Raw genomic sequence first — 26,632 nt, 5'->3', positions numbered from 1 at the left:
GATGCCTATAAAGAACAGTTCTCCGTTCCATATGAATTACCAATTTATCTTTTCCTTCCAGTATATTAAAACAAATCTCCATTTTAATCTTAGCTCTATCAAGCAAACCAGAATAGCAGCATATCATACGCAAAGTGCTCTACTCTGCCTGGCATCCTCACAGTGGACGCGGTATTCGGACGTGGAACACAGCTTTAACTTGAGAGATTTGAAGAGGATGGTATTTCTGCATAAGCAGCAATGTTTAGGACCTTCTGCTGTCTCCTGCTGACCGATCTTGTCGACAATTTGCAAACACGCAGGAGTTATTTAGCCTTGCATTATGTCAGGGAGACGAGTTGATGCCAATTTTCTGGGGACAGTATTTTATTCAATTGGCCTTCCAAAAATTACATGACTAGCACGGACAAATTTGGGCTAAAAAAAAAAACCCAAAACCAAAGAGCACTGCTATAAGACTTTTTAATCTGAAAGATGAGATTAGTTTTTAGCAGAGTAAAAACATTAAATGTTTCACCGGTTTCCTCTTTGGTTACTCTTTACTCACCTAATATATACACACAAAATGTACTTACACAGAATTCATTGGCAGAATATCAAATCAAAGCATGAAACATTATTTATAGATTCATAAATATACATTGCATATCAGAAAAAGATGTTTGAGAATGGTTTTGCTGGCAGTGTTAAGTTTCCAAATCAACATTTACTTTACCTAAAGTCACTATTAATTACAGCTTCGTTATTTACAAAACCACAAAATATTAAGACTCGATAAAACTCCTTCATAAATATGAAAATAGACCAAGTTTCCTTAAACCAGATTTGACTGTCAAAAACATTAAACTTCTTGCATAGAAATGTAGTGACACAGAACATTAGCAATAAGTGCAAACAGGAATTATTCAAGTGTCTTTAGCTATCAGATTAGGAAACGGGTACATATAAAATACCTTGCAAGAGACAATACATACTGGGTTTCCAGCAGCACTAACAGGAGGGGGAACCATTCTAAAACCATAAGTTACTGGTTTGAAAACAATAACAAACATGTACAACAGATTTCAACATACTGAAAAGGCTCAAATGTTTAGACGCCATGATTAATATGTATTACATACATTTACATGCCTGAAAACAAATTTTCTAAAAATTAAAAGCACAAAGACTGATTAAGCTTAAGAGTCATACGTTTTGTATAAAACTTACTGTTTTAAGCATTTAACTGAATACAGAGAAACCAGATTTGCTGGTTATTTGATGCAAAGGGGAGTTTACAGATGCCTGTGCCTTCTATAGATGTGGAAGAGACTGGGTGCTGGTGTTGGGTAGAGAAAACAGCAGGGCGGTGACTGAAGGTAATGCGTCATCAATATGGTAGCCCACAACCACAGGATTAAAACCCCTTGGGCTTTCACATGGGCGACTACATTGTGTTGCATGATTTTATGGTTTAGGTTTACAAAGCGGGGTTCCCCAGCAATACAGTAACTAAATAGGAGCTTTAATGTAAACATACTGGACTACCTTTATATCACAACAGAATATAAAACTAGAGCAATCTTGGATTATAATAAAATTTCTTTGTAGCACAATGTGGGGGGTTAGCAATGTTATATCAAACTATTGATCACATTGGGATATTTTGACACAATTAAACAGCACCTCCTTTTGCATGACATTTTATAAAATTAGGTGACGGTCTAATTCCTGCACCTATTGGGAAAATTACAATATTAAGGACTCAGGCAGCTAATAAACGGTAAGAGCCTATTTCATTTCTTCTGAGTTATTGGATATTCTCCTAAGAAGCTGATCCCAGCAAACTCCCATTCAAGTAAATGCTACAGAGCACATTGAATAAACCCCTTTTGTAAATTTGGCATTGGACAGTTAATTAAAAGGAAATCTAGCTCCACATTGAAAACAATTCAAAGAAGAGTTTTTTTTTTTTAAATTAAAGACTAGTGAAAATCCTCCGTTATGGAACTGGCCCAAATAAAATCGTTATGCAGCCTGCAGTTAGTCCTACCATGCGAGAGGCTGGTATATCACCGATACAGAAAAGTTCCATTTGTTTAATACTTACAGTTCATTATTGCCAGTCAGGAGCTAGTTTGTATCTGAAACAATAGTCCAATGGAAGTGGGAATACTTACAACCGATCAGCGGTGCTAGTACTGTACAATGCAGGGATTTGGGAAGGGGGAAAAAAATAATAAGTTTTGTTGCCACTGAAACAAATTTAAATAATTATCACTGTTTCTGGAAACATACTCGTGTTGGTTCAATATAATGACATAAGCAAAAGGTTAAGACCTTTGAATACTCATTTGGATGTCCATGCACTTCTAAAGACAACTTGTGCATATCTTCAATGATTGAGGAAAATAATTATGTAGAACTTTCATGTTCAGCCAAGAGAAATCACAATTGTTAGTGTCTACTTCCTCCAGGGGGCGATACGACCGCACAACACACATTGGTAACCGGCCACTTGTTAATTTGTAAGTTTATTAGATCTTGACCCTTACCAAAGTTGTCCATATTATTTTCTATTACCAGTGTAATCCACACGACGTGCATTAAATGTCCCCCAGGTACCTGCTCCCAATGTGTAGGCTAGATGTGCACATCTCTTAAAATGTGTGGTCAGACCAGTTTCTTTTCCCCTCAGAGGCTGGACCACAGCTGTTTATTGGCAAGGGAAAGTTTATTCAAATACTGTATTCCCTTATATAAAAGTCAGGTGATTTAGGGAGGACATGCGATTGTGCTCTGGGAAAGTGGTTCCTCTGTTCTGTATGGGAACGACCTCACAAGCTTTGCATAGCTAAGGCATGTGTCCAGATGTGTTCTTGCATGGAGCGGTCAGAACATTTGCAGCACACTGTGGGCCTGTGTAACAGAATTACAGAAAGCATGTGTGTGGGGAAGCCGTGAGAAGTGTGATTGTGTTATGCAAACGCCTAAACTAAAATGGAAAAGTGATGGGGAGAGGAGGGGAAAAAAGCACTATGACATGCCACATATACACAGCAGTACCAGAAGGGGGCAGCTCTGCTCTTCCTATGTATGTTGTATGATGAGACTGTTAGAGGGGTGTGGATTTTCAGGCCACTGAAAGTCTAAAGTATCTTCTGGATCAAACATTACCAGATCTGGGCAAACCCTAGGAGGAGGGGCAGAGAGAGAATACGGGTGATCGGAGTGTGAGAATAGTTCTTAACATTTTCAAGGCCTCTGGCTTTTACTTTGTGTTCCATGAAGCGCCCACATTGCCTGAATGTTAAAGTTTCCTATATAGTGAAACAATAGGGGAGCTGCAGTTGCTGGGCTATCTTGCTGCTGCAAAGGCTAAAAATATATGGAGCATAACCTATTTTTAGACCCATTTTACAATGAGCACCGAAAGTACTAAAACTGTGTTTGTTTTGGGTGCGATAACCAGCAGTAACCATTAAACAAACCGTATCAGATTGTATCACTTCCTGCACCCTTAAGACTGGTTGATCTAAACCATGGAGCGATGTCAGGTCAAAGAGGAAAAAAACAAGCCTGCTCCCCTCTTCTACAACGTCTTCTATGCTAGTACCAATATTTCATATATGGGATCCCTCTAAAATGTAATATGTTCAAACCCCAAAGTAATACCACATATGACCGCACAATTGTCAATCCTAAAGCACTTTCTACTCCTAGTATAGAGCTCTCAAACATTACCAAAATCTCCCAATAACTGCAGCTGCTGTTCCCCCCCAAAAGAGAAAACACCAAGTGTAATTTTCCTACTGGTAATGAATAAGGGGTTAGGGGATAATAGTTCTGGTTACCAAACAGAATCAACTTGGCCGTTCCAGTTCCCTGCTTTAAATGAAACATTTCACATTTCCAAAAATGGTTTAAAATACATACACTTAAACCTTCCTCTCCTCCGCCCCCCCCCCCCCCCCCCTCTAGTTTTTTGGGTGTCTGTGCTGTTCCAGGGGCAGGATACGTGTCGGCACACTTTGGGCTCTTGTGACATACTAAACGGCATGACATTTCCTGCAGATTTCTGTGCGGATAGCAACCATGTCTCAGAGCTGCAGCCATGGTCTGAATTTGAGGACTTGCTCTTGTATTTGTCAGTGGGGAGAGGACCAAGGCCCATGTGATCGCTATGCCAGCGATCATGATTTGGAGGCAGGATGTCTGGTGGCACACTTTGCAACCAGACATTCGGGCACTGAAAAAGGTTAAGGCATCTGGCAGAAAGATTTAACCCATTAAATGATTACTGTCAATGTTCACTTTGGTCCTATGTGGGACTGCACCTTTAAGTCAAATGTGCAGCAAGGTGACAGTTAATGGGGTAGCAGGGTGGATATCTGAAAGTGTATTGTTTACACAAAGCATGTTCCATTGGAGATGGAGGAAGGGCAGACATTCCTTCCCAAACCAAAGTTACACAAATTAGCACTCTACCATTAATCTGTTTGTGGCCTTCTGTAAAAGGTCACTTCCCACATAAACCTTGTAAAAACCAGGTCAAATATGCATGCAACTCATCTATCAGCTGTAAGTGAACCTGACTATGGTTTGCCAAGGATGCTTTATACCAAGATTAAAAGGTCAGAAGATAATTGCAACACATTCTCCGTAAATGCCGTACTCATGACCGCATTGGACATCTTGTGGCATTTATTCAACTCATTTATGACTTGTATGGTACCTTACCCACAAAAAAAACAAAACAAAGATGTACATCATAGTATTACAACCCTGTCATATTTTTGGAAACAGTGTATAGAAATATAGCCATATTTAGAGGTTTGGGTATCACTGGGCCTCTAAGCAGGGCAACGGCATATAAGCCAACTCTTGCAAGGCCCTAAGTCCAACAACAAAAGAAAGGCTAGTATGGTTGTGGTCATCCTATATAAGGGCAGACCAAGCCTTCCCGTTAGTGCTAGTCATTTGGGCCAAACAAGATTAGTATTAAACTGAAGGGGTAAGATAGTCCATTGCACTCCAATTCCTTTTTAGTACTTTCATATTCCTATTCCATAATTTGTAGGTAAACAAAGTGATGTAAACCCAAAACAGGAGTTCTGAACACTTGACTGCGAGAGATTTTAAATGTCACACTGGCGGTGCCTCATACGATCCTGCAGCCAGGCATGGAGTCAGAAAAACTGAGTCTCTACTGTCTGCATCCAGACACTCATCCGGCAGTAAGGTGATGCCCCCAGGCTTGGATGGCGGGCTGCAGCTCAGAGAGGACTCTGATAAGGCAGAGGACAAGTCCCTGTTCATGTCCTCTACTTCCATCTCCTCTGAGTTTGGAAACAAGTCCAAGGAGTCCTCCTCCGAGTAACAGCTGACTAAATTGTTGGAGGACAGTGCATGCTGCCTGTTGCGTCCCTGCAGCTGGTTACAATATGCCTGCTTACATTGAGTTCTTGTTGGACAAAACCCATTCTCTTCCTTGGAGCCAGTCTCATCGGTGCAGTCCATATCCTCATCGTTTACTTGCATAGACTCGGGTGCTGGAGACCTTTGCCTGTAGGATGGGATTTCAGGTACCCCATACTTAATGTTTGAAAGTAGTTTCTGCCGCACCTCTGCACCGAGCTGCGCTGGGTCACATTTGCCAACTGTTGATGAGAGTGTTGAAGAGGGGACAATTTCTTTGTGCAGAAGCTCTGGGGAGACTGGCAGAGAACGGCAGCGTCCCCTTGGGTTGAAGGCGAAGTCCTGTCCGTCGGGGTTGAAAAGTTGCCGGAACTGCCCATCTTGACTGCCCTCTGGATTGGGGGAGTGCAGATCGAAGACGAGAGAGATGACAGATTTGCTGGGCATGTCAAAAAATTTGATCTTTCCTCCCTTCAAGTCTTCCCTTGCATTGAAGGGATTAACCTTGCGCACAGCTCCTTTGTTGGGCGTGTAGAATGGGTCCTGCACGTTTATCTTGCGCAGAGGCTTTCGTGCAAAAATATCTGACTGGCTGCGGGACAAGGTGATGTTCCGTCTAGGACGTGGCGACTTTGGAGGGATTTTGTCATCCTGTGGCCCAAGGGAAATCAGCCGCTTCATACCTTGGCCTTTTTCATTGGCTCCTACAACAGAACAGGGCAAATATCAGATCCAGTGAAATAAAAACGTAATCTTCTCTAACAGAAGGCACTCTTATTATAGCGTTAGAATGGACTTCAAAACTGAAGGTCGTTCTTCCTAATACAGTAGGGCCCCGCTCATACGGCGGGTTCCATTCCATGGCGCCAAAAAGCGGAACTGGCGATATTTGGCATCTCCTACCCTTCTGCGCATGTGCAGACTTGCAGTTCCCCCCCCTTCTGCGCATCCGCAAACTTGGCCATCCCCCTTCAGCGCATGCGCAGACATTGCGGCCCCCTTCTCTACAGATCTTGGTCTGCTCCTAGGGACCTTGGGCAAGTTGCCTCATCTTCCTGCACCAAACTGATTGTAAGCTCTACATGACAGGGACTTATTGTGCCTGCTAAATTCTATGTATAGCGCTGCGTATAATGCCGGCACTATACAAGAAAAAAAAATACATAATATAAAATTATACCAAGTTATTTCTATAGTACCGTAATAAAAAGCCCATTACAACTAAAGCAGCAGTCTGATCTGTGGTCCCCCTCAACCTCTGGGGGGGCTCCCCTGGTTCTCGATCGCCGAGCAGATTTGTCCAATATGCAAGAATACTTGCCCAGTGGACACAATGGCCCTGCTCTGGCAGCCGTTATAAAGTTAGAACATTATCAGAGGACGTTGCAACTTTCTATTCGTGACTCCGCAGTCATATTTGCAGTTTGTTTCAAAAACGGCCCCCCAAAAATAAACTACAAATATCTGGGCAACAGGGGGACTGGCGTTTGGGGGACCAATGATCGACTACACGGGACCCACAGGATCAGGTGAAAGGAAAATTGGGGGAGGGAGGGGAGAGGGGGACAGGTTTTACATTTCTAAGAATTTCAGAGACAAATTGTGGCAGTGTATTTTCAGAGCTGAAGGCCACTTGGCAGCTTCCAGTATGCAGAGTACGGAAATACAGCATGTTATACACCAGATACAGTACAAGTCTGTGAACAGAGGTACAAGAATTATTATATATATTTTTTTAATGTGACTAAGTGCAAGTGATCATGACGGGCATTGAACCCACAAGCTTGTGTATTTAAGACCAGCACTTAAACCACATGATGATGCTGTCGCTTCGAAAGAGTAAAGTAGCGATGAGAATTGCCATGCCTGCGTGATTCCTATGCTGCCAAATTGCTTCTTGTGCAGTTTTGCTAAACCCGGCTGAGTTTTTTTTTTAATCCCAGAGCAGCATGCAGAGCATTGACGTGTTACTACAGGGATCTCTAATCTCTTAACGTCTTGAGTTTAATTCATACCACTATGCAAAGCAACATCAGTCTCATTTAGCCAAAGAAACTGCTGTGCGCTTGCAGCCAGAGATCCACATGTGCTTTGTGCCATAAGCTGTAAATAGGCCCTTGGTGTGTTGGATCTACGTATTCACCTTTAGGAATAGAGACGGATTTGGACTCTGTGCTGTCTGGGCTCAGGACCCTTCTCGCTCTTTCAGATTCTTCAGCTCTTAAACGATTTAAAATTTCTTCCAACTGCTTGACAATGTCTACAAAGGAAGGACGGAGCTTTGGGTCCATCTGACAAAAGGAAAGAAGGAAAAAAATATGTCAGTGTCTAAAATCTACTTAGTAGAGGTTTACCTTTAAATCTGATCTGCTGTGTCAGGCAAAATCAGGAGCACCTTGCTTCAATGAATACATTGTTTGCACAAGATAAGGAGGGTATGACAGGAAGGTCACAAAGCTTTCTGGCTGGCAGAACCCACAGGAGCAATTTACAGTTGGCCTCCAGATCCTCAAAAGGTCCGTACGCACCATTTAAATAGATCTTAAAATGACTCATTTCTGCAGCACCCAACTAAAACTGAGCAACAAGTCTATCCGGTCATGTATCCGCCTTAAGATAAACAGCTCTGTGTTTCATTAACTTAACAAGTTGGCAGGGATAAATGTAATCAGTTCATTGGCAGAGTTCCTTGTTCAAGAAGACCTTTTTTTTTCTTCTAGCTTGATAAGATGGTGTGTCGTCAAAAAAACGTCCCTCAAAAGAAATCCAGAAACCCTCTACTATTAAAGAATAGCAGATGATAGAATGTGCGTGCTCGGCACACATCCCCTGTATTAGCTATTTGCACTAAGCGTGAATTCCTCGTGCGTGTGACTGTGTGTGTGTGCGTGTGACTGTGTGTGTGTGTGTGTGCGTGTGACTGTGTGTGTGTGTGTGTGTGCGTGTGCGTGTGACTGTGTGTGTGTGTGTGTGCGTGTGACTGTGTGTGTGTGTGTGTGTGTGTGTGTGTGTGTGTGTGTGTGTGTGTGTGTGTGTGTGTGTGTGTGTGTGTGTGTGTGTGTGTGATGTATGCGCACCCATCCTGCACCTTGCATATGCCCCTGCACCTTGCATATGCCCCTGCACCTCGCATCACCCCCCTGCACCTCGCATCACCCCCCCTGCACCTCGCATCACCCCCCCTGCACCTCACATCACCCCCCCTGCACCTCACATCACCCCCCCTGCACCTCGCATCACCCCCCCTGCACCTCACATCACCCCCCCTGCACCTCACATCACCCCCCCTGCACCTCACATCACATCACCCCCCTGCACCTCACATCACATCACCCCCCTGCACCTCACATCACATCACCTCCCTCCACCTCACATCACCCCCCCCGCACCTCACATCACCCCCCCGCACCTCACATCACCCCCCCGCACCTCACATCACCCCCCCGCACCTCACATCACCCCCCCTGCACCTCACATCACCCCCCCTGCACCTCACATCACCCCCCCCTGCACCTCACATCACCCCCCCTGCACCTCACATCACCCCCCCTGCACCTCCTCACATCACCCTCCCTTCACCTCCTCCCATCACCCCCCCTGCACCTCACATCACCCCCCCTGCATCTCACATCACCCCCCTTGCATCTCACATCACCCCCCTTGCATCTCACATCACCCCCCTTGCATCTCACATCACCCCCCTTGCATCTCACATCACCCCCCTTCACCTCCTCACATCACCCCCCCTTCACCTCCTCACATCACCTCCCTTCACCTCCTCACCTGCTCACCTGCACCTCCCCTCACCCCCTGCACCTCCGATCACCCCCTGCACCTGTGAGCACGGCGGCAGAGCAGTGTGGTAGGAGGAGGGATGGGCACAGGTTGTGTTGCCTCGCAGTGCCGGGGATCAGGGCAGGGAGGACGGCACATACGGCGAGGAGGCCCATGTGAGTGTGACGGCCCCCCCCCGGGGAAGAACACCATGATGCCGGTGGGGTGGTGTGGGGGGAGGAATAGAGGGGGTAATTGGGGGGAGAGGGGTGGGGGAAGGTTGAGACGCAGCCGCCGTATGCGTGGGAAGCGGCGCGCTCAAACCCCCCCGCTTCCCACTTTACCCGAGCAGGAGCCAGGAGTCACTGGCGCCATCGCGCATGCGCGGCACGGCAGTAGGCGGGGAACGGCTATCGCCGCCGCCGCCGCATGTCAGCGGCTGTGTGGGGGGTGCGGTGGCCATTAGGAGCGGCGCCGGCGGCGATGATTTGTGGAGCGGGTGTGATGTCAGTGTTGGGGTCGGGCTGAGCCAGAACACAGCCCGGCCTCAACTGCCAGCACTGACGTCACATCCGTTTCATTTCTGTCTCCACAATCCATTTTTGCCCCATCACGAATGAGGTGCCACTAAGGAAGTTTCACTTCAATAAAAAAACATGATTCAAACTTTCTAATGTTTGCTGCTGTGAAATGATTCAAGTCCCATCAAAATACCCAGCATGTCTACACCAACCCTTAAAGTAACCAGTGCTGTGCCTTCCGTTCCTTACATCTAGGAATGGAAAGAATAGGATGAAGTGGAAGCAGACCTCCCATTCATTGACACGCTCCAAGAACTGGCGTCTGTTCAATACAGGCAGCGAATACCAGCACCAAATCTCAGACATTGTTTGAGCATTCTCAAATAACCAGATTCTAACTGGGCCAACAGAACCTCTGGGTAAGTTTATTGTGTGGTGGTAAAACTCTTGGAAAAAAATTAGATCTATTTGTTTAAAAGAAGCCAAGTAGATTGGTACGTTCTTAAAAAATATTTTATATTGTGTATTAGTTTGAGCGGTGTTGGTCATTTCTATTGTTCCTTCTGTACGTTCATAAAAAAACAAATATATTGGTTTTTCTGTCACCTATGAGGAATTGCACCTTTAAAACCGAAAAACTGCGACCAGATAGAATAGTTTTGAAATCTTATGCTGGTAACGGCAATACCAGCAACATTGTGCTTTCAGATTGCAGCGGCTGTCACTCAGTGACATTCCAGAGTTGGTCAAGGACCGAGTTTGTGGTGGTCGCAGCGTGTTTCTAATCCCAGAGGGAAAGATCAGGAGGTCAAAAGGAGAGCCAACAGGTGCACAAAGACATTGTGGACAGCGAATCTCAGTTTCACATTTAAACAAAGCAGGTTTATTGTAGGATAATGCACGGCCTGTAACATTCCCCGCACCCGCTCTGCAGGGTTAGTGAGGGCATTAGAAGACAAGTCACCTAGAAGCCTTCCCTTTGCAAGATATTTCACCAACGCATCACCAATGACGGGATGTGATTGACAATCAATCCCCACCTTTTCCAGCTAGGTTTAAAAATTGTGTGGGTTGTGGGTATTGTTCAATTCTAAATCTCATTCTAAATCTCAGTGCGACTTCCACCAAATGTTAGAAAATAGACGTCATTTGAATGAATCACAGACTTTAATAGAAGTTGCTTCTTATTTTATTCTGACATATTGCCCGTCCCTTTTTATATCCTAAATATATGATGCACACGACTGTTAAACAAAATGCAATTCATTGTTGCTGCAATTTGCCAACATTATAAGGCCAGAGTAGAAGAACTGCTCAAATTCAAGATCAGTGCAACAAAGGCAGAGAAATGAGGAATTACCAGGGCTGGTTGGCCAGGACACCCACAACACACCCACAAACACACAACACACAACACACAACACACCCACAAACACACAACACACCCACAAACACACAACACACCCACAAACACACAACACACCCACAAACACACAACACACCCACAAACACACAACACACCCACAAACACACAACACACCCACAAAACCACAACACACCCACAAAACCACAACACACCCACAAAACCACAAACACACACCACAACCCACCCACAACCCACCCACAACCCACCCACAAACAAGGGCAGGGGGAGGAAAGGGGGACAGGGGGGAGAAGAGGAGGGGAGAAGAGTTCAAACTGCAATAGTGCATTATTGAATGGAAACACCCATGAATGCCAACAGGAGTTTGTGCGATACGACCCAGATCGTGAGTTTAATGAATAACCCATTAACTTGTTGTGAATTAACACCTTCTGCTGATCTCAGCATACGCAAACTAGATCCGGCTGGGGTAATACTCACATTACAGCAGTTGAAGGCAAGCTGAAGGAAGTCTGGGGGGCAGTCTCCCACCATGTGCTGGAAACTATCATAATCCAACCCGAAGTTCTGCACAGAATGGGACCGTTTCAGAATTTATTTCTAGTGTATCACAATACTAAGTCATCTAAGATGCAAACCACAAAGCAGACACTTCCGAGTACTTATGTGAGCAGCCTCGAGGCCCCGCAGGATGTGAACAAAATTATATAATGTTCTGGTAGGACAAGAATACTAAAGAGTTAATGCTTTCATACCCAAAATAAATAAATAAGGCCAAGCATGCGGTTGTGACCTCAAACAACCCTTTGCTCCATTCCTTGTGATTTCAAATGTGTGATTAATGTTTCTATTTGACTAGAGGTCCTCTATGCAGAAAGCATGTCTACAAGGTTCACAAACAGGAAGAGACTCCCAGAAAGAACAGCAGGGACATTAGCATAAAACAAGGACACCTAATTACAGGTTTCCACGAAGCAGTCACCGGCACGAGTTACATTATTCGGCTATTAATGTACATTGTATCGTTTTGGGAAATCTTAACCACACAGTGACTAATCTACGTGCCACAAAAAGGAGTACCACTGCATGTTTGTGACGTTTCAACTGTACTGAAGGCTCGAGACCACCAATCGCTCCGAACTCCCCCCTGCCCACACACAGGCCCATTTACCTCTGTGCGTGGCAGATAGTCAGGGTCTGCCTGGATCCGAGCTATAATTTCACAGAGGATAATGCCGTAGGAGAATACATCTGCCTGAAAGGGGGAGGAAGAAAGACATGTGGCTTCATTATGAAATCATATCAGTCGTTCTATGCTTTGTTTCCCCATTGCTGTAGCTGATACATTATCACGCCGCACTATCAGACGGCTCCACAGATGCCTATTGCATCTCCAGTATGCAGCTGCGGTGAACAATGGCTCAAAGTTATGCGCTCGCTCCTCTGGATACAATGACCACCATAAATTCATCTTCCACAAAGCGGTGCTTAGAAAAGGCGTTCCCCAACACGCAATCTGCATGCGGTCAGTTTGATAACAGGACACACGTTTGAGCATGAACATGCTTTACTTGGTTGGATAGTATAGGGGCAGGGGTGCTCAACGCCAGTCCTCAAGGGCTGCCAACCGGTCAGTTTCAGGACATCCCAGTATCAGCACAGGTGGCTCAATCAAAGACTGTACCACCTGTGCTGAAGCAGGGATATCATGAAAACCTGACTTGTTGTGGATCTTGAGTACTGGAGTTGGCTACCCCCGGTATAGGTACAATTGCTGCCCTCCAAAAGATTTGCAGTGTGTTTTAAGCACCAAATCTAATAAAGGCTACAAAAAGGAATTACATTTGGGGTAAATAAAACATTTAACATTTGTCAGTGAGGGCCCACAAACTTTGCTAAATCTCAACATTCAATGCAGCACAAGCTTGTATGTCAGATGAGGCAGGTCATTTTCTGTACAACGGGCACTTAAGTTGTCCGTGACTGACAGCTCTCTGACTGACAGCTCTGTGACTGACAGCTCTGTGACTGACAGCTCTGTGACTGACAGCTCTGTGACTGACAGCTCTGTGACTGACAGCTCTGTGACTGACAGCTCTGTGACTGACAGCTCTGTGACTGACAGCTCTGTGACTGACAGCTCTGTGACTGACAGCTCTGTGACTGACAGCTCTGTGACTGACAGCTCTGTGACTGACAGCTCTGTTTCTTCTTCCTTTCAACACTAAAGATTCTTGCAGTAACTTTTTGCAGATATTTGTAGCTCTATTTTTGCTCTCATACTACTCTATTGCAAAATAAATTGGCAGTTCTTACTTACCAAGTAAAATAAAAATAAGTCCTTATTTTGCCATAATACCTGCAGCATTTCTTTTCTGTTGTATTTTTTTGTGCACATTTTCAAGGTTCAACTGGAAAAGCTCGTCAATTTATCTAAAAGCCTTTACAGAATTGCAGAGTTTTTGCATTGGCGATTAACCCTGCAAGGTGTTAGATCGGAGGTAAAATAGGATAAGGGGAATAACGGATGCATGGTGCTTTTATTATTTGCTCCCTGAAAAATAGATCGAAGTACTGAATACTTTAAAAAGGGCTTGGACTTACTTTGCATCACCAGACTATTTTCTAAGCCTTGCACCTTTAATACTGCAGCTTCATGGCTATATTACAAAGGGGTTTCTGTGGTGTTTACACAGCATGGAATACTCCCTTTGCACATGCCAAAGGAGAAGTATCTGAGGACTGTACCCAGCGTCCTGCATTCTCATTGGCTGTATGTGGGATAAAGGATTAATCTTTTACTAGCGGAGAATGCTTGCCTGCTATGGCAAACTGTTTGCTCAGCCTCAAAGGAATGTCACCTATTTTCTTTTGACAATATTTAACAAAAATATTGACATCTGTGCATTTAATGACCGTTACATACTTGCTTGCCTTAAAACAGCAGAGCTCACTATATTTTCACACCACCACCTTCTAGTGTCGTTAATGAAACAAATATAAACTTTTACATATGTATTTTCGCTGTGTCACACGGGCTGTTCACTTCCTGTAGCAGTTTAAGACGACATTGAATATATAAAAGTTTAATACAAATTATTATTACTCTACGCCGTTCCGTCTGCTTCATTCTTTAAGCTTACTCAAACCGGAGTGGGGAGGGAACCCTCTTGGCTCTACCAATATGGCAGCCAGATAACAAACAAGGCCGCAAAGTCTTCTCCCGATGGTTCGGCAGGTTTGTCTAATGGCCGGTGGTGCAGGTCCTGGCACTGCGGTCACTCGGAATCTTGCAGCATGGCCAAGGACAGCCGACTCCGCAGCAAGTTAAGAACATTTTGTTTAGGCGCAATTACTTCTTTAAAATGTCACGGTAGTTAAAATGTGCAGCATGCATCTTCCAAACAATTTGTTGTATGGCATCAAAAGTAGGTTATGTTAAACTAGACCAGGGGTGGGCAACTGCAGTCTTCAACTGAGCCAACTGTGCTGAAGCAGGGATATCCTGAAAACCTGACCTGTTGGCCCTTGAGGACTGGAGTTGCCCACCCTAGAACTCGACTAAAATAAGTCACAGGCTACTATTTCTGATCTCAGATAGAGCTCGCCATGTATGAGGCCTCGTTTTTCCGGTCTTTACATTTTTCGAAGCGGTATTAATTATTGGGAAGGACAGATACAGCGTTTATTTTCAACATGCATTTCAACATGCATTTTTAGACCAATAAAGTTGCGATGCATTTATTTGATGAGCTTGTAAGAGAATATATGAAGCAAGTCCAATAAAACCATCACCTCCTTCACACGTTATCAGTCTAACCAATGCAGTCAAAGCGATAAAGCGCCTCGGCGTGAAACGCGTAGGTGTGAGCTACTTGCCTTAGTATCACACGATGATCCAATACATTTTCTATTGTTGTAACTTATGGGAACGCATCTCTTATCACTAAGCCAATACATGGCTAGTGCTCTGCTTTTCTCTATCTTTGTATCTAACCAACGCAGCAGGCCCTCTAATTGCCTCGCACTACGTTCCCAAGTCGTGAGGGTACAGAATGTTCAATCATGTTACAGATTGATGCAGACGAGTGCAAACCCACCTTTTCATTGTAGGGCTCATCTCTAAGGACCTCGGGGGCCATCCAGTACGGTGACCCCACCACAGACAGCTTCTCACTCCCCTCGCTGAAACAAGGGAAAAGAACAGCACTCACAAACTGGAAACGCGTCAAACATTTAAATAAAATATCCACATTATTAATCTGAAAAATGGAAGTGGAGATAGACAGAAGAGTAATATGCGTGACCAGTGATCAGAACCGTCTCATTTTAAAGAAATAAAAAAAACATTATATGGGTTCAACAAAGACTCCACATTTTAGAAAGGTAGATTTTAATAAATGGACTAATCTACAAGCAATTGGAATATAAAAGAAACAAGTCTAAAGCAATGTGGCTAAATAAACAGGGAGGGCAGGAAATGGAAAAGGAGAGGCAGGCATTTAGATTCAAGTCAGAAGGGACGAGGCATCGTATCAGAATTATAAGTAATGTTACATAGTTACATAGTAGATGAGGTTGAAAAAAGACATAGGTCCATCAAGTTCAACCTATGCTAAATTTAGACAACAGATACTTTATCCTATATCTATACTTATTGATCCAGAGCAAGGCAAACAAAAAACCCCATTAGAACAAAAGTGGCAAAAGTGCACTCATTAGCAAAAATTGAAAACCAAAAAAGGATTCAAATAGAAAGTAATAAACCCAAAATTGTTCCTTAAGTACTTTAATAACAAAATTAGAAAATAAAATATAGGACCCTTTCAGTGTGAGATGGGCAGGTAAATTATTGGCGATAAGGAAAAAGCAGAGGTACTAAAGAAATGATTTCCCTCTGTATTTTACGAGGGAGTAATCAATTGCAATAGTAGTGCCGCAGGAGGAAGGCTGCAGTTGAAAATCTCAGAGTTGAGGGTATAAAAGCATTCTATGCTAAAGGGACGTTAATACGCCCGGATACTTCCATCACTGGGGAAAGGATAGGAATTAGGCGTTTTGTAGTAGCGAGCTCACAGTCCAGGAGTGTTGCTTCTATGAAGTTCACTGCATGTGACGGACCTCTGTGGGAATACACATTACTGGAAATACTTGTAACCGTAAGGTCATGCCCGGCGTTCATCCTGTGATGTGATACTACACGTCCATTCCTTAAACTACATTACTCTTGCGATTAGTCACAGGTCGGAATTTGTCATTTCAATGAATGTAAAGAATGCCACGCGCCGTGCAAACTACTTCCCCGTTCTGCCGACCTCACCCTGGACTGTGTTGTGTGGTTTCATTGCTCATTGATAAAACTGCACTTCATATAGTCTAATCCAAAATAAGATAACTGTGGCCAAGAAACGTGCAAAACCAGGTAAATCTTGGGAAAAGGAACGAACAACAAAATGCCACTGTAATGAGATTCCTTCTTTTAGACTAGACTTTTCCGTGGAGTAATACAAATGGAATGGGCTGTTAAACGCTTCTGTTTCGGGGCACTGTGTTTGGCAAGAAACGCATCCAATTTTCAAGCACGTCTGGCTGTTGAAAATTATTAAAAAAAGAGCTTATCCATGGACTACTGCCGGACTAATGCAAAGAGAAGCAGCAAAACTGCACAACGGTGCCCAAGAAATCATTGTGCCAGCCACATCTTTTTCTTTGGAATCACCCGACATATGTCAGACTTCCAAGATCGGTGCAGACACCGTGTCCTCTATTCACTATAGTGTGAAGTGGGGCAAACACATTCATGATGCATCCATGCCCACTCAATCTGATACAGCACGGTATTACCCGGATCCTCACACTATTGCATAGGGCAGGGGTGCTTAACTCCAGTCCTCAACACCAACAGGTCAGGTTAAGCATATCCCAGCTTCAGCACAGGTTGCTGAATCAGTGGCTCACTCGAAGACTGGCATAGGGGACTACGGATGAATGAAGCAGGAAAGTTCACGCATTTTAAAAGAAGTTTAAAAATAATCTTTAGCAATAGATCTGAGGCATGTACTCTGCTTTTCTGCTGGTTGCATAGCTCATGTGGCAGAATAAGAGTTGATTGACAAATATGGCATGTATCTATACATCCTTTTCAGTTATTTTCTCTATTTGTGTGTCTCAATTAGAGTGCCAGAAATGTAACAGGCAGCTTAAAAAATGTACGCTGGGTAATTGGTAGTGTGTGATTAGGCCAAGTAAAAATAAAATAAAAATAAGTGACAATAAAGTAAAAAGTACCAGACTGTCAGTGGGACATTTTGGCCCATCATAAATATAGGTGCTTGAAGGCCAATAGTCTGTTTTTAGTTCTGGTTTATTTGTGGTAAACAACCTCAAGATATAAATATTTTATGACTTGAAAACCTTAGAGAAGGTCAATCTCCAGCAAACAGCACAACATGTAACAAAACAGAGAAGCCAATGCATACGCTAACATTACACAGGTATTGAGACATGTTAGAATGTCTTCTCCCACTTAGCACACAAGGATTAATAAAGAGAATGCACTGTACATGTAATAACACCTTTTCACATCGTTTCCCAAGTGTAATAAGCCTGTAAGACAGAAAAGCTCCCTTTTAAGCAAACAATAAAAAGCCATTTAAGTGTCCCCAAAAAGGTGACGCATTAAAAAGGTTTCTGAAATGGAGCTCTAATGAATAATTTCATAATGGAACATGGGATCAGTATGAGAAAGGGGTCAGTAATGGCGCGTGAGCGAGAGAGAGAGAGGGAGAGAGAGGGAGAGAGAGAGAGGGAGAGAGGGAGAGAGAGAGAGGGAGAGAGAGAGAGAGGGAGAGAGACCGCACAGGCGACAGCAGGAGGGGGCGCTTGTTGCGCGAGAAATCAGTTGAAACCGATTTCTCGGCGCGACATGCAGGTCACATGAGCGCTTCAGCTCCGTGACGTCACAGACACACCCCACGACGGTGCGTCTACCATGTCCTGAAAACGCACCCAAAGTCACGCATGCCTCCGCGCGGAGGAAGGCTGTATGGACGCAGCCTTAGACAATCTAATTTGGAATCTTTTCAATGCGAGTTGCTTCAACAGTGGGATATAACCATTGATCTTTTCATTGCGTAATAGCTTCGCAATAGAACAGTCATTGGGCTGAATCACCTTTCACTAGTTAACATGTTAGAATGTGAAAATAAACAAAAACCCGAAATATTTGTGCATGAGAAAGTTGCTGTGTGCTGAATGCCTGCTAGTTTATTCCAGTAACAGAGTAGGGGAGCACATTCTACAAGTGCATTAATAGCACACTCTAAAGTTGTTCTGGGAATACCCCGTAGTTTCAAAGAGCTTTCTGTTACACTTCTTTCATTCCCCTTTATTTCCAAACATACTTTTATTAGTCTGGGGTATATAGTGATTCAGATGCTGCCAGACATTTGCATTATTGATCCAACAGCAGTAAGGAAAGTTTCAGGTATGAGTATTGGCTTTAAATCTGCACCCAAGAGCACTATAAAGGGACATATTTTCCACACAATTGTTCATGTGGTAATACAAACATTGATGAAATGTCATGACTAATGGAACTAACCAATGCCAGCTCTATCCCTTAGATCAGTGTTTTTCAATAGGGGTTGCTAGGAACCCTTGGGTTCCACGGGCCTCCCTGCAATTTCCAGGTCATTTGAAACTTGTACCAAGTACGGAAGAATTTACCACGCATCTGATCTCAGACGCGCTGTTAGAGATGGTTGGGGTTCCTTACAATGCATCTGATCTCGGACGCGCTATTAGAGAGGGTTGGGGCTCCCCAGAATTTCACAATATAATTATAAGGGTTCCTTAACAAAAAAAAAAAAAGTTAAACATCACTGCCAGAACAGGGGTGTGCAAACTGGGGGGCGCGGCAGTTACAGAGGCCACGCACTCTTCCTAACAGCATTTAAATTAAATGCTGGGTGAGCAGCAAAGGCCTCTAACTTCCCTTACCTTGACGCCACCACGGGGTCACATGACATCGCCATGGCAACGTGAAGTTGTGAAGTCAGAACACTGGAGACAAGGTAAGGAGGGGGGGGGGGAGAGGGGGGGGGAGAAAGGGGGGGGGGGCAGTACGCAGGGCACCCCTGCCTTAGAATATCACATTTAAAAGCGCAAGACATATTTAAGTTGTCAGAGAAAAGAAAGACACAACCAGGATGAAATATTAGAAAGGGGTGGAATAATAGTTCAAATTCCTACAGACAAAAGACCGGACAGAAACATGTGACTAACAGAATTTAATGTATACTTTATAGCTAGCTTTTCTAAAACAGGTTATTGCAAATAGCCGTGTTCCTGATATTACACTAAGGCACTCAGTTGGCCATCTAGCCTTAACTACAGAGCGACGGATTGCTATAGAAATACCCAGCTAGAGGGACATAAGGTACAAGACCAGCCTTTTACCATGACATCCCAATTACTTGAACTGGAGAGCAACGTCTGTTTTGCCTGCATGTTTTAATAAAGGACCATGGTTCTACCTGATCTTATTCACATACCTGTAATCGGGGATTTTTTCCGCCAGACCAAAATCTGCCACCACTGCAGCATATACACCTTCATCACTTTTTATCAAACAGTTCTAGAAACAGAAAACAGAATATAGTAATTAGGCTGCAGTCTTCTGGGTTAACGGTCACCTTTGAATGCGATTAAGGCTTTATTGGGTTTTGTAAAAGGAAAAAAAAAATATATACACACACACACACACACACACTTTTATCTTATACTATATTAGTGAAAGCACTGTATGTTTGCCTGCCTGGATGTCCGGTGTCCCTAGCGGCAATCTCATTGGTCCCTTGGGCCGCCCGCCCCCGCACACCTCTCATTGGCCTCACACACTCACACCACCCCCTTGGCCCGCCCCCCACACCTCGCATTGGCCTGAGGCGGAGTGACGGGCCAAAGGTCCACAAAAAAAAAAAAAACACACTGTCACACTGTCACACTGTCACACTGTCACACTGTCACACTGTCACACTGTCACACTGTCACACTGTCACACTGTCACACTGTCACACTGTCACACTGTCACACACACACACACACACACACACACACACACACACACACACGGGGGGGGGGGGTGTTACATACATTAGCGGGTTAGCAGCACATCTCCCGCTATCTTCCCCACCGGTCCCGGAGGCTCCGCCTCTCCCTGTTTCCCGCGCTTTCACCCCCCCCCCCCCCTCCACGTGGGAGCTGCCGGACGGGTGAGTGAGCGGTCTTCACGTCCCCTCACCCCCCTTCACCTCCCCTCACTCACTTCCCCTCCACCCCCCCCCCCCGGCGCCGCTACAGTCAGCGGGGGAGCGGAGTGATCACCTCCCCTCACTCACTTCCCCTCCACCCCCCCCCGGCGCCGCTACACTCAGCGGGGGAGCGGAGTGATCACCTCCCCTCACTCACTTCCCCTCCACCCCCCCCCGCCGCCGCTACACTCAGCGGGGGAGCGGAGTGATCACCTAACTCACTTCCCCTCACTCACTTGGGGAGCGGCCACAACACGCTGCCTCCCGCCTCAGATCCACGTGAGAGCTGCCGGACGGGTGAGTGAGCGGCCGGACGGGTGAGTGAGCGGCCTTCACCTCCCCTCACCCACCCCTCACTACACTTCCCCTCCCTTCCACCTCCCCTCCACCTCCCCTTACCCACCCCTCACTACACTTCCCTTCCACATCCACTTCACTTCCCCTCCACCCCCCCCTTAACCTCCCCTCCACCCCCCCCTTAACCTCCCCTCCACCCCCCCTTAACCTCCCCTCCACCCCCCCCCTTCACCTCCCCTCCACCCCACCTTCACCCCCCTTCACCCCCACCCCCACCTTCAACCCCCTTCACCTTCCCTTCACTCCCCCTTACAACCTCCCCCCCTTCCCACCTTCCCACCACCTCCCCCCTCTTCCCACCACCTCCCCCCCTTTCAACCCCCCCCTTCCCACCTTCCCACCACCTCCCCCCCCTTCCCACCTCCCCCCCTTCCCACCACCTCCCCCCCCTTCCCACCACCTCCCCCCCCTTCCCACCACCTTCCCACCCCCCCCCCTTCCCACCTCCCCCCACCTCCCCCCTCCTCCCCGCTTCCCACCACCTCCCCTCTTCCCACCACCTCCCCTCTTCCCACCACCTCCCCCCTCTTCCCCCCTTCCCCCCTTCCCACCACCTCCCCCCTCTTCCCACCACCTCCCCCCTTCCCCTCCTCCACCTCCCCCCTTCCCCTCCTCCACCTCCCCCTCCTCCACCTCCCCCTTCCCCTCCTCCACCTCCCCCCTTCCCCTCCTCCACCTCCCCCCTTCCCCTCCTCCACCTCCCCCCTTCCCCTCCTCCACCTCCCCCCTTCCCTTCCTCCACCTCCCCCCTTCCCTTCCTCCACCTCCCCCCTTCCCCTCCTCCACCTCCCCCCTTCCCCTCCTCACCTCCCCCCTTACCCTCCTCACCTCCCCCCTTACCCTCCTCACCTCCCCACTTTCCCCATCCCCCCCTCTCCCCTCCCTCCACCCCTTTCCCCCCCTCCACCCCTCTTTCCCCCCCTCCACCCCTCTTTCCCCCCTTCCCCTCCTCCCCCACCTTTCCCCCCTTTTCCCCTCCCCCACCTTTACCCCCTTTCCCCCTTCACCCCTCCCCCCCTTCACCCTTACCTCCCCCCTTCACCCTTTCCCCCACCTCCCCCCCTCCCCCTTCCTCTCCTCCACCTCCCCCTTCCCTTCCTCCCTTCACCCCCCCTTCACCTCCTGTCACCACCCCCCCCTTCGCCTCCTGTCACCCCCCTCCTGTCACCCCCCCCCCCTCCCTTCACCTCCTGTCACCCCCCCTCCCTTCACCTCCCGGCAACCCCCTCCACCTCCCGTCACCCCCCCTTCACCTCTCCCCCTTCACCTCCCCTCACCCCCCCTTCACCTCCCCTCCGCCCCCCCTTCACCTCCCCTCCACCCCCCTTCACCACCCCCCCCTCACCACCCATCCTCACCTCCCCTCCGACCTCCCCTCCGCCCCCCTTAACCTCCCCTCCACCCCCCCCCTTAACCTCCCCTCCACCCCCCCCCTTAACCTCCCCTCCACCCCCCCCCTTAACCTCCCCTCCACCCCACCTTCACCCCCACCCCCACCTTCAACCCCCTTCACCTTCCCTCCCCCTTACAACCTCCCCCCCTTCCCACCACCTCCCCCCTCTTCCCACCACCTCCCCCCCTTTCAACCCCCCCCTTCCCACCTTCCCACCACCTCCCCCCTTCCCACCTCCCCCCCTTCCCACCACCTCCCCCCACCTTCCCACCACCTCCCCCCCTTCCCACCACCCCCCCCCCTTCCCACCTCCCCCCACCTCCCCCCTCCTCCCCGCTTCCCACCACCTCCCCTCTTCCCACCACCTCCCCCCTTCCCCCCTTCCCACCACCTCCCCCCCCTTCCCACCACCTCCCCCCTCTTCCCCTCCTCCACCTCCCCCCTTCCCCTCCTCCACCTCCCCCCTTCCCCTCCTCCACCTCCCCCCTTCCCCTCCTCCACCTCCCCCCTTCCCCTCCCCCCTTCCCCTCCTCCACCTCCCCCCTTCCCCTCCTCCACCTCCCCCCTTCCCCTCCTCCACCTCCCCCCTTCCACCTCCCCCCTTCCCCTCCTCCACCTCCCCCCTTCCCCTCCTCCACCTCCCCCCTTCCCCTCCTCCACCTCCCCCCTTCCCCTCCTCCACCTCCCCCCTTCCCCTCCTCCACCTCCCCCCTTCCCCTCCTCCACCTCCCCCCTTCCCTTCCTCCACCTCCCCCCTTCCCCTCCTCCACCTCCCCCCTTCCCCTCTCCACCTCCCCCCTTCCCCTCCTCACCTCCCCCCTTACCCTCCTCACCTCCCCACTTCCCCTCCTCCACCTCCCCCCTTTCCCCATCCCCCCCTCTCCCCTCCCTCCACCCCTCTTTCCCCCCCTCCACCCCTCTTTCCCCCCTTCCCCCTTTCCCTCCTCCCCCACCTTTCCCCCCTTTTCCCCTCCCCCACCTTTACCCCCTTTCCCCCTTCACCCCTCCCCCCCTTCACCCTTACCTCCCCCCTTCACCCTTTCCCCCACCTTCACCCTTTCCCCCACCTCCCCCCCTCCCCCTTCCTCTCCTCCACCTCCCCCTTCCCTTCCTCCCTTCACCTCCTGTCACCACCCCCCCCCTTCACCTCCCGGCAACCCCCTCCACCTCCCGTCACCCCCCCTTCACCTCTCCCCCTTCACCTCCCCTCACCCCCCCTTCACCTCCCCTCCGCCCCCCCTTCACCTCCCCTCCACCCCCCTTCACCACCCCCCCCTCACCACCTATCCTCACCTCCGACCTCCCCTCCGCCCCCCTTCACCTCCCCTCACCACCCCCCACCACCCCTCCGACCTCACCTCCCCTCCTTCAACGCCTTTCGTCCGCCCTCCCGCCTCTGCCTTTCGCCCACCCGCACTTCTGCCTTTCACCCGCCCACCGCTCACATCCCCGCGCCACACAGCCGCCGCACGCACTAAACAGACCTGCCACACTCTACACACACCCGCCGCCTCTCACCCACCCCACACACTCGACACACACCTGCCGCATCCTGCCCCTACGCAACAATATCACTGACCAGCTGTCACCTGCACTCGCCACACACCCGCCGCCTCACACCCTAGCAGGACCCCGACCCACAGCCAGCACTCACTACCCACGCGCCACCCGTACTGAACACCCACCCGCCGCCTCACACACGCTCACACCCTAGCAGGACACACGCCTCACATTTTCACATCACTTATGTCACCAAAATATTCATTGTACTGTGGTGTGTTTACAATAAACCATTTTTATACAACATCGTATTACATTTTCTTCCATCTTTCTTTTCAACATTATTATCCAACCTTTACAACAAATAGTCATCTATTGATCAACGATTTATAAATAATACGACCTATTATGCATTTACATCCCGGGCAACGCCGGGTCTCTCAGCTAGTTATATATATTAGGAGATATAGCGCACAGCCAGGAGAGTGGGTCAAAAAATCGTCAAACAGACCTAGTACGCGTTTCGTGCACGTTGCACTTTATCCTTGATAAAGTGTAACGCGCACGAAATGCGTAGGTGGTCTGTTATACCTCCGTTTTTTAATGGACCAATAAAGAATATTTATACCATTTTTTGACCCACTCCTCTCTGTGCGCTATATCTCCAATCTTGTTCATCTTTACTCTCTACCAGTAGCAGCACGCTCTACCAAGGGCACAGGATGGAGGCATTCTAGATATGTGAGTACATTTATATTCAATCAACTCATGTGGTTTAATAGTGGTCCTGGGACTATCCCAATGAGGTTGAGGAGTGGGTTTCAACCCCCTCACTCTTTTCCTTCAGGAAATAGTCTTTCAAGGACTTCACACCACCTGGGAGTTGCATTATTATTATTATTAGCCCCATAACCTGTGCCTTTGATTAATCCTGATCATTCCAAATACATGTATCATATGGATCCGGTGCTAGAGCGCGTATACCACTAATCTCTTTCCGATACAAATATATATATAGTAACATGACTAAGTATTGAATGAGTTCTTGTACAGTTCCTTCGGGTCTCCATGTCTAGCACTGCTACAGTGTCAATACAAAAAAGGAAAATCCCTTGTAATGAAGATAGGAGTTACAATGATTTCCCATTAGCAAAAACAAAACTGGAGCACAACTGAAGGCCGTCACAAATCGTGAGAGGAGGTTCATCATGGTAGGGTATTCTTCCCTGGAAAAACCCAGTAACCTCTACCCAATTATAAAAAGGCATCTTAAATCTTGGCATCACTAGTACATTTTTAAACAATGGCCATTCTTTTTCTTCTGTTTAAATCAGTTACAATGGGAACATTTCTGTTTTCGACTGTATTTGTATAAATACGTACTTAAAAGGAAAAACAAAAAAATGTGAATATTGCACCAAAATAGATCATTTTCACAATGAAGTATGCGATCAGGATGAAAAAAAAAACAAAACAGAAGTTTTTAAAGCAGCAATACTACTTTCCAAATGTGTATTCCTTTTATACGTAAAGCATGTGACAATGTATAATTCTACATTCTTTCCCAAGCTGGCAATCGTTTGCTGCTCCTGTTAGAAGTCTGTCAAAATCCTGATTGTGTGCCTAACATAATAACAGCAACTACAATGCATCCTTATATTACTAAATCAAAGGATGCTTTAAAAACTCCTGAAAAAAACGGCACTAAAAAAGGTGAATAAAAACGGCCACTATTATCCAATACTACAGAACTGTTTTTTTTTTTTTAACCCCAAAGGATCTCACATGTTTTGCTGCTTTAAAGAAACTTTGGTCAAATGTGACTGCACCTTTAAGATAGTGGGCTGTTGAAATGGGATACAATGTAGTCTGCATACCACCTGGCTAATACAATGAGCAAAGCTGCAGACAGCCGAGGTCCAAAAGCAAAGAACCCAGAGCAGAAAGCAGGGTAGAGGAGAATCGTGTCTGCATTCTTCCAACAAAACTGCTGCTACACGCTCAGTGAAGCATAAAAAACCAACTCCATGGTAAGCTTACATGTTGCAGAATAGCACAATCTGTGCACACGCATAGCCCTGCGCAGCCATAGAGGGAGAAACCATTTTTGAATTACAACTGGCTAAAAACACATGGTTTTGCAAGGCGTTTATTTGCACCTTTTGCATCTATTTTGGGAGCACAATAACTGAAAGCAGGGCTTTCTAATAATGTTATTTACAGCGCAAGAGACAAAAGGCACAAGGCAGTCTAAAAAAAACCTCCAACATCACAAACTGTCATCGTTCTATACACACAATGCCTAGCGCAGTAGGAAAACAAGATACAAAATGCTCCATAGGATTCGCAACTTCAGTTTCACTTCTAAAATTGCATAAACATTAAGTTTTCCATTACAATATGCCAGTATTTCTATAAATGGGTCCTATATTTATAGCCAGATCTGTATATTAATAGTTTTTATCTGAGGTTATAATATGCTTAGCTCAGGGGTGCTCAACTCCAGTTCTTATGATCGCCCAACAGGTCAGGTTGCGGATATCCCAGCTTCAGCACAGGTGGCACAAATCAGTGGCTCAGTCTTCGACTGTGCTGAAGCAGGGATAGCCTGACAACCTGACCTCTTTGGGGGGTTGGCAGGGTCTTGAGAACTGGAGTTGAGCACCACTGCTCTAGCTATACCATTTTAGCCAATTATGTTCCCAATTTCTTCATGAAAGCTGGCAATGCTTAAAAGCCAAAGTTAACTTTGGCAATGTACTGTGTGTAAAAAAATAAGTAAATGAAGTTGGAAACAGACTGAATTGTGATTGTTTCTTTAACCTTACGCCTGCCAGCAGTAAAACCATTGCATGTAATCCCTCCACTAAACATGGCACAGAACATAAAATAGTTTATGCAAAGCCAGTGTCTGGTTCACTGTATACAGGCCAGAAGTAACCAGCGTAACCCTCCCGCTGTGAGGTGCACCTGATTAAAGGAGGTTTATCCC

At 47.0% G+C, this 26,632-nt stretch overlaps 1 protein-coding gene across 1 annotated transcript in view; it reads right to left on the bottom strand.

Moving 5' to 3' along the window:
• Positions 1 to 446: 446 nt before the first annotated feature.
• Positions 447 to 26,632, bottom strand: part of TESK2 (testis associated actin remodelling kinase 2) — a 70,579-nt gene continuing 44,393 nt past the window's right edge. Inside the window, 7 exon segments of the mRNA XM_075616145.1 lie at positions 447 to 5,173; positions 5,176 to 6,101; positions 7,541 to 7,688; positions 11,557 to 11,643; positions 12,248 to 12,331; positions 15,177 to 15,261; positions 19,632 to 19,714. Of these exon segments, the coding sequence (XP_075472260.1) occupies positions 5,141 to 5,173; positions 5,176 to 6,101; positions 7,541 to 7,688; positions 11,557 to 11,643; positions 12,248 to 12,331; positions 15,177 to 15,261; positions 19,632 to 19,714 (1,446 nt within the window). The 3' untranslated portion in view covers positions 447 to 5,140.

Source organism: Ascaphus truei, chromosome 10 (assembly GCF_040206685.1).
Source record: "Ascaphus truei isolate aAscTru1 chromosome 10, aAscTru1.hap1, whole genome shotgun sequence".
NCBI classification, from domain to species: Eukaryota; Metazoa; Chordata; class Amphibia; order Anura; family Ascaphidae; genus Ascaphus; species Ascaphus truei.
The sequence above is the reverse complement of the archived record's forward strand: the minus strand, read 5'-3'. Positions and strand labels throughout refer to the sequence as shown.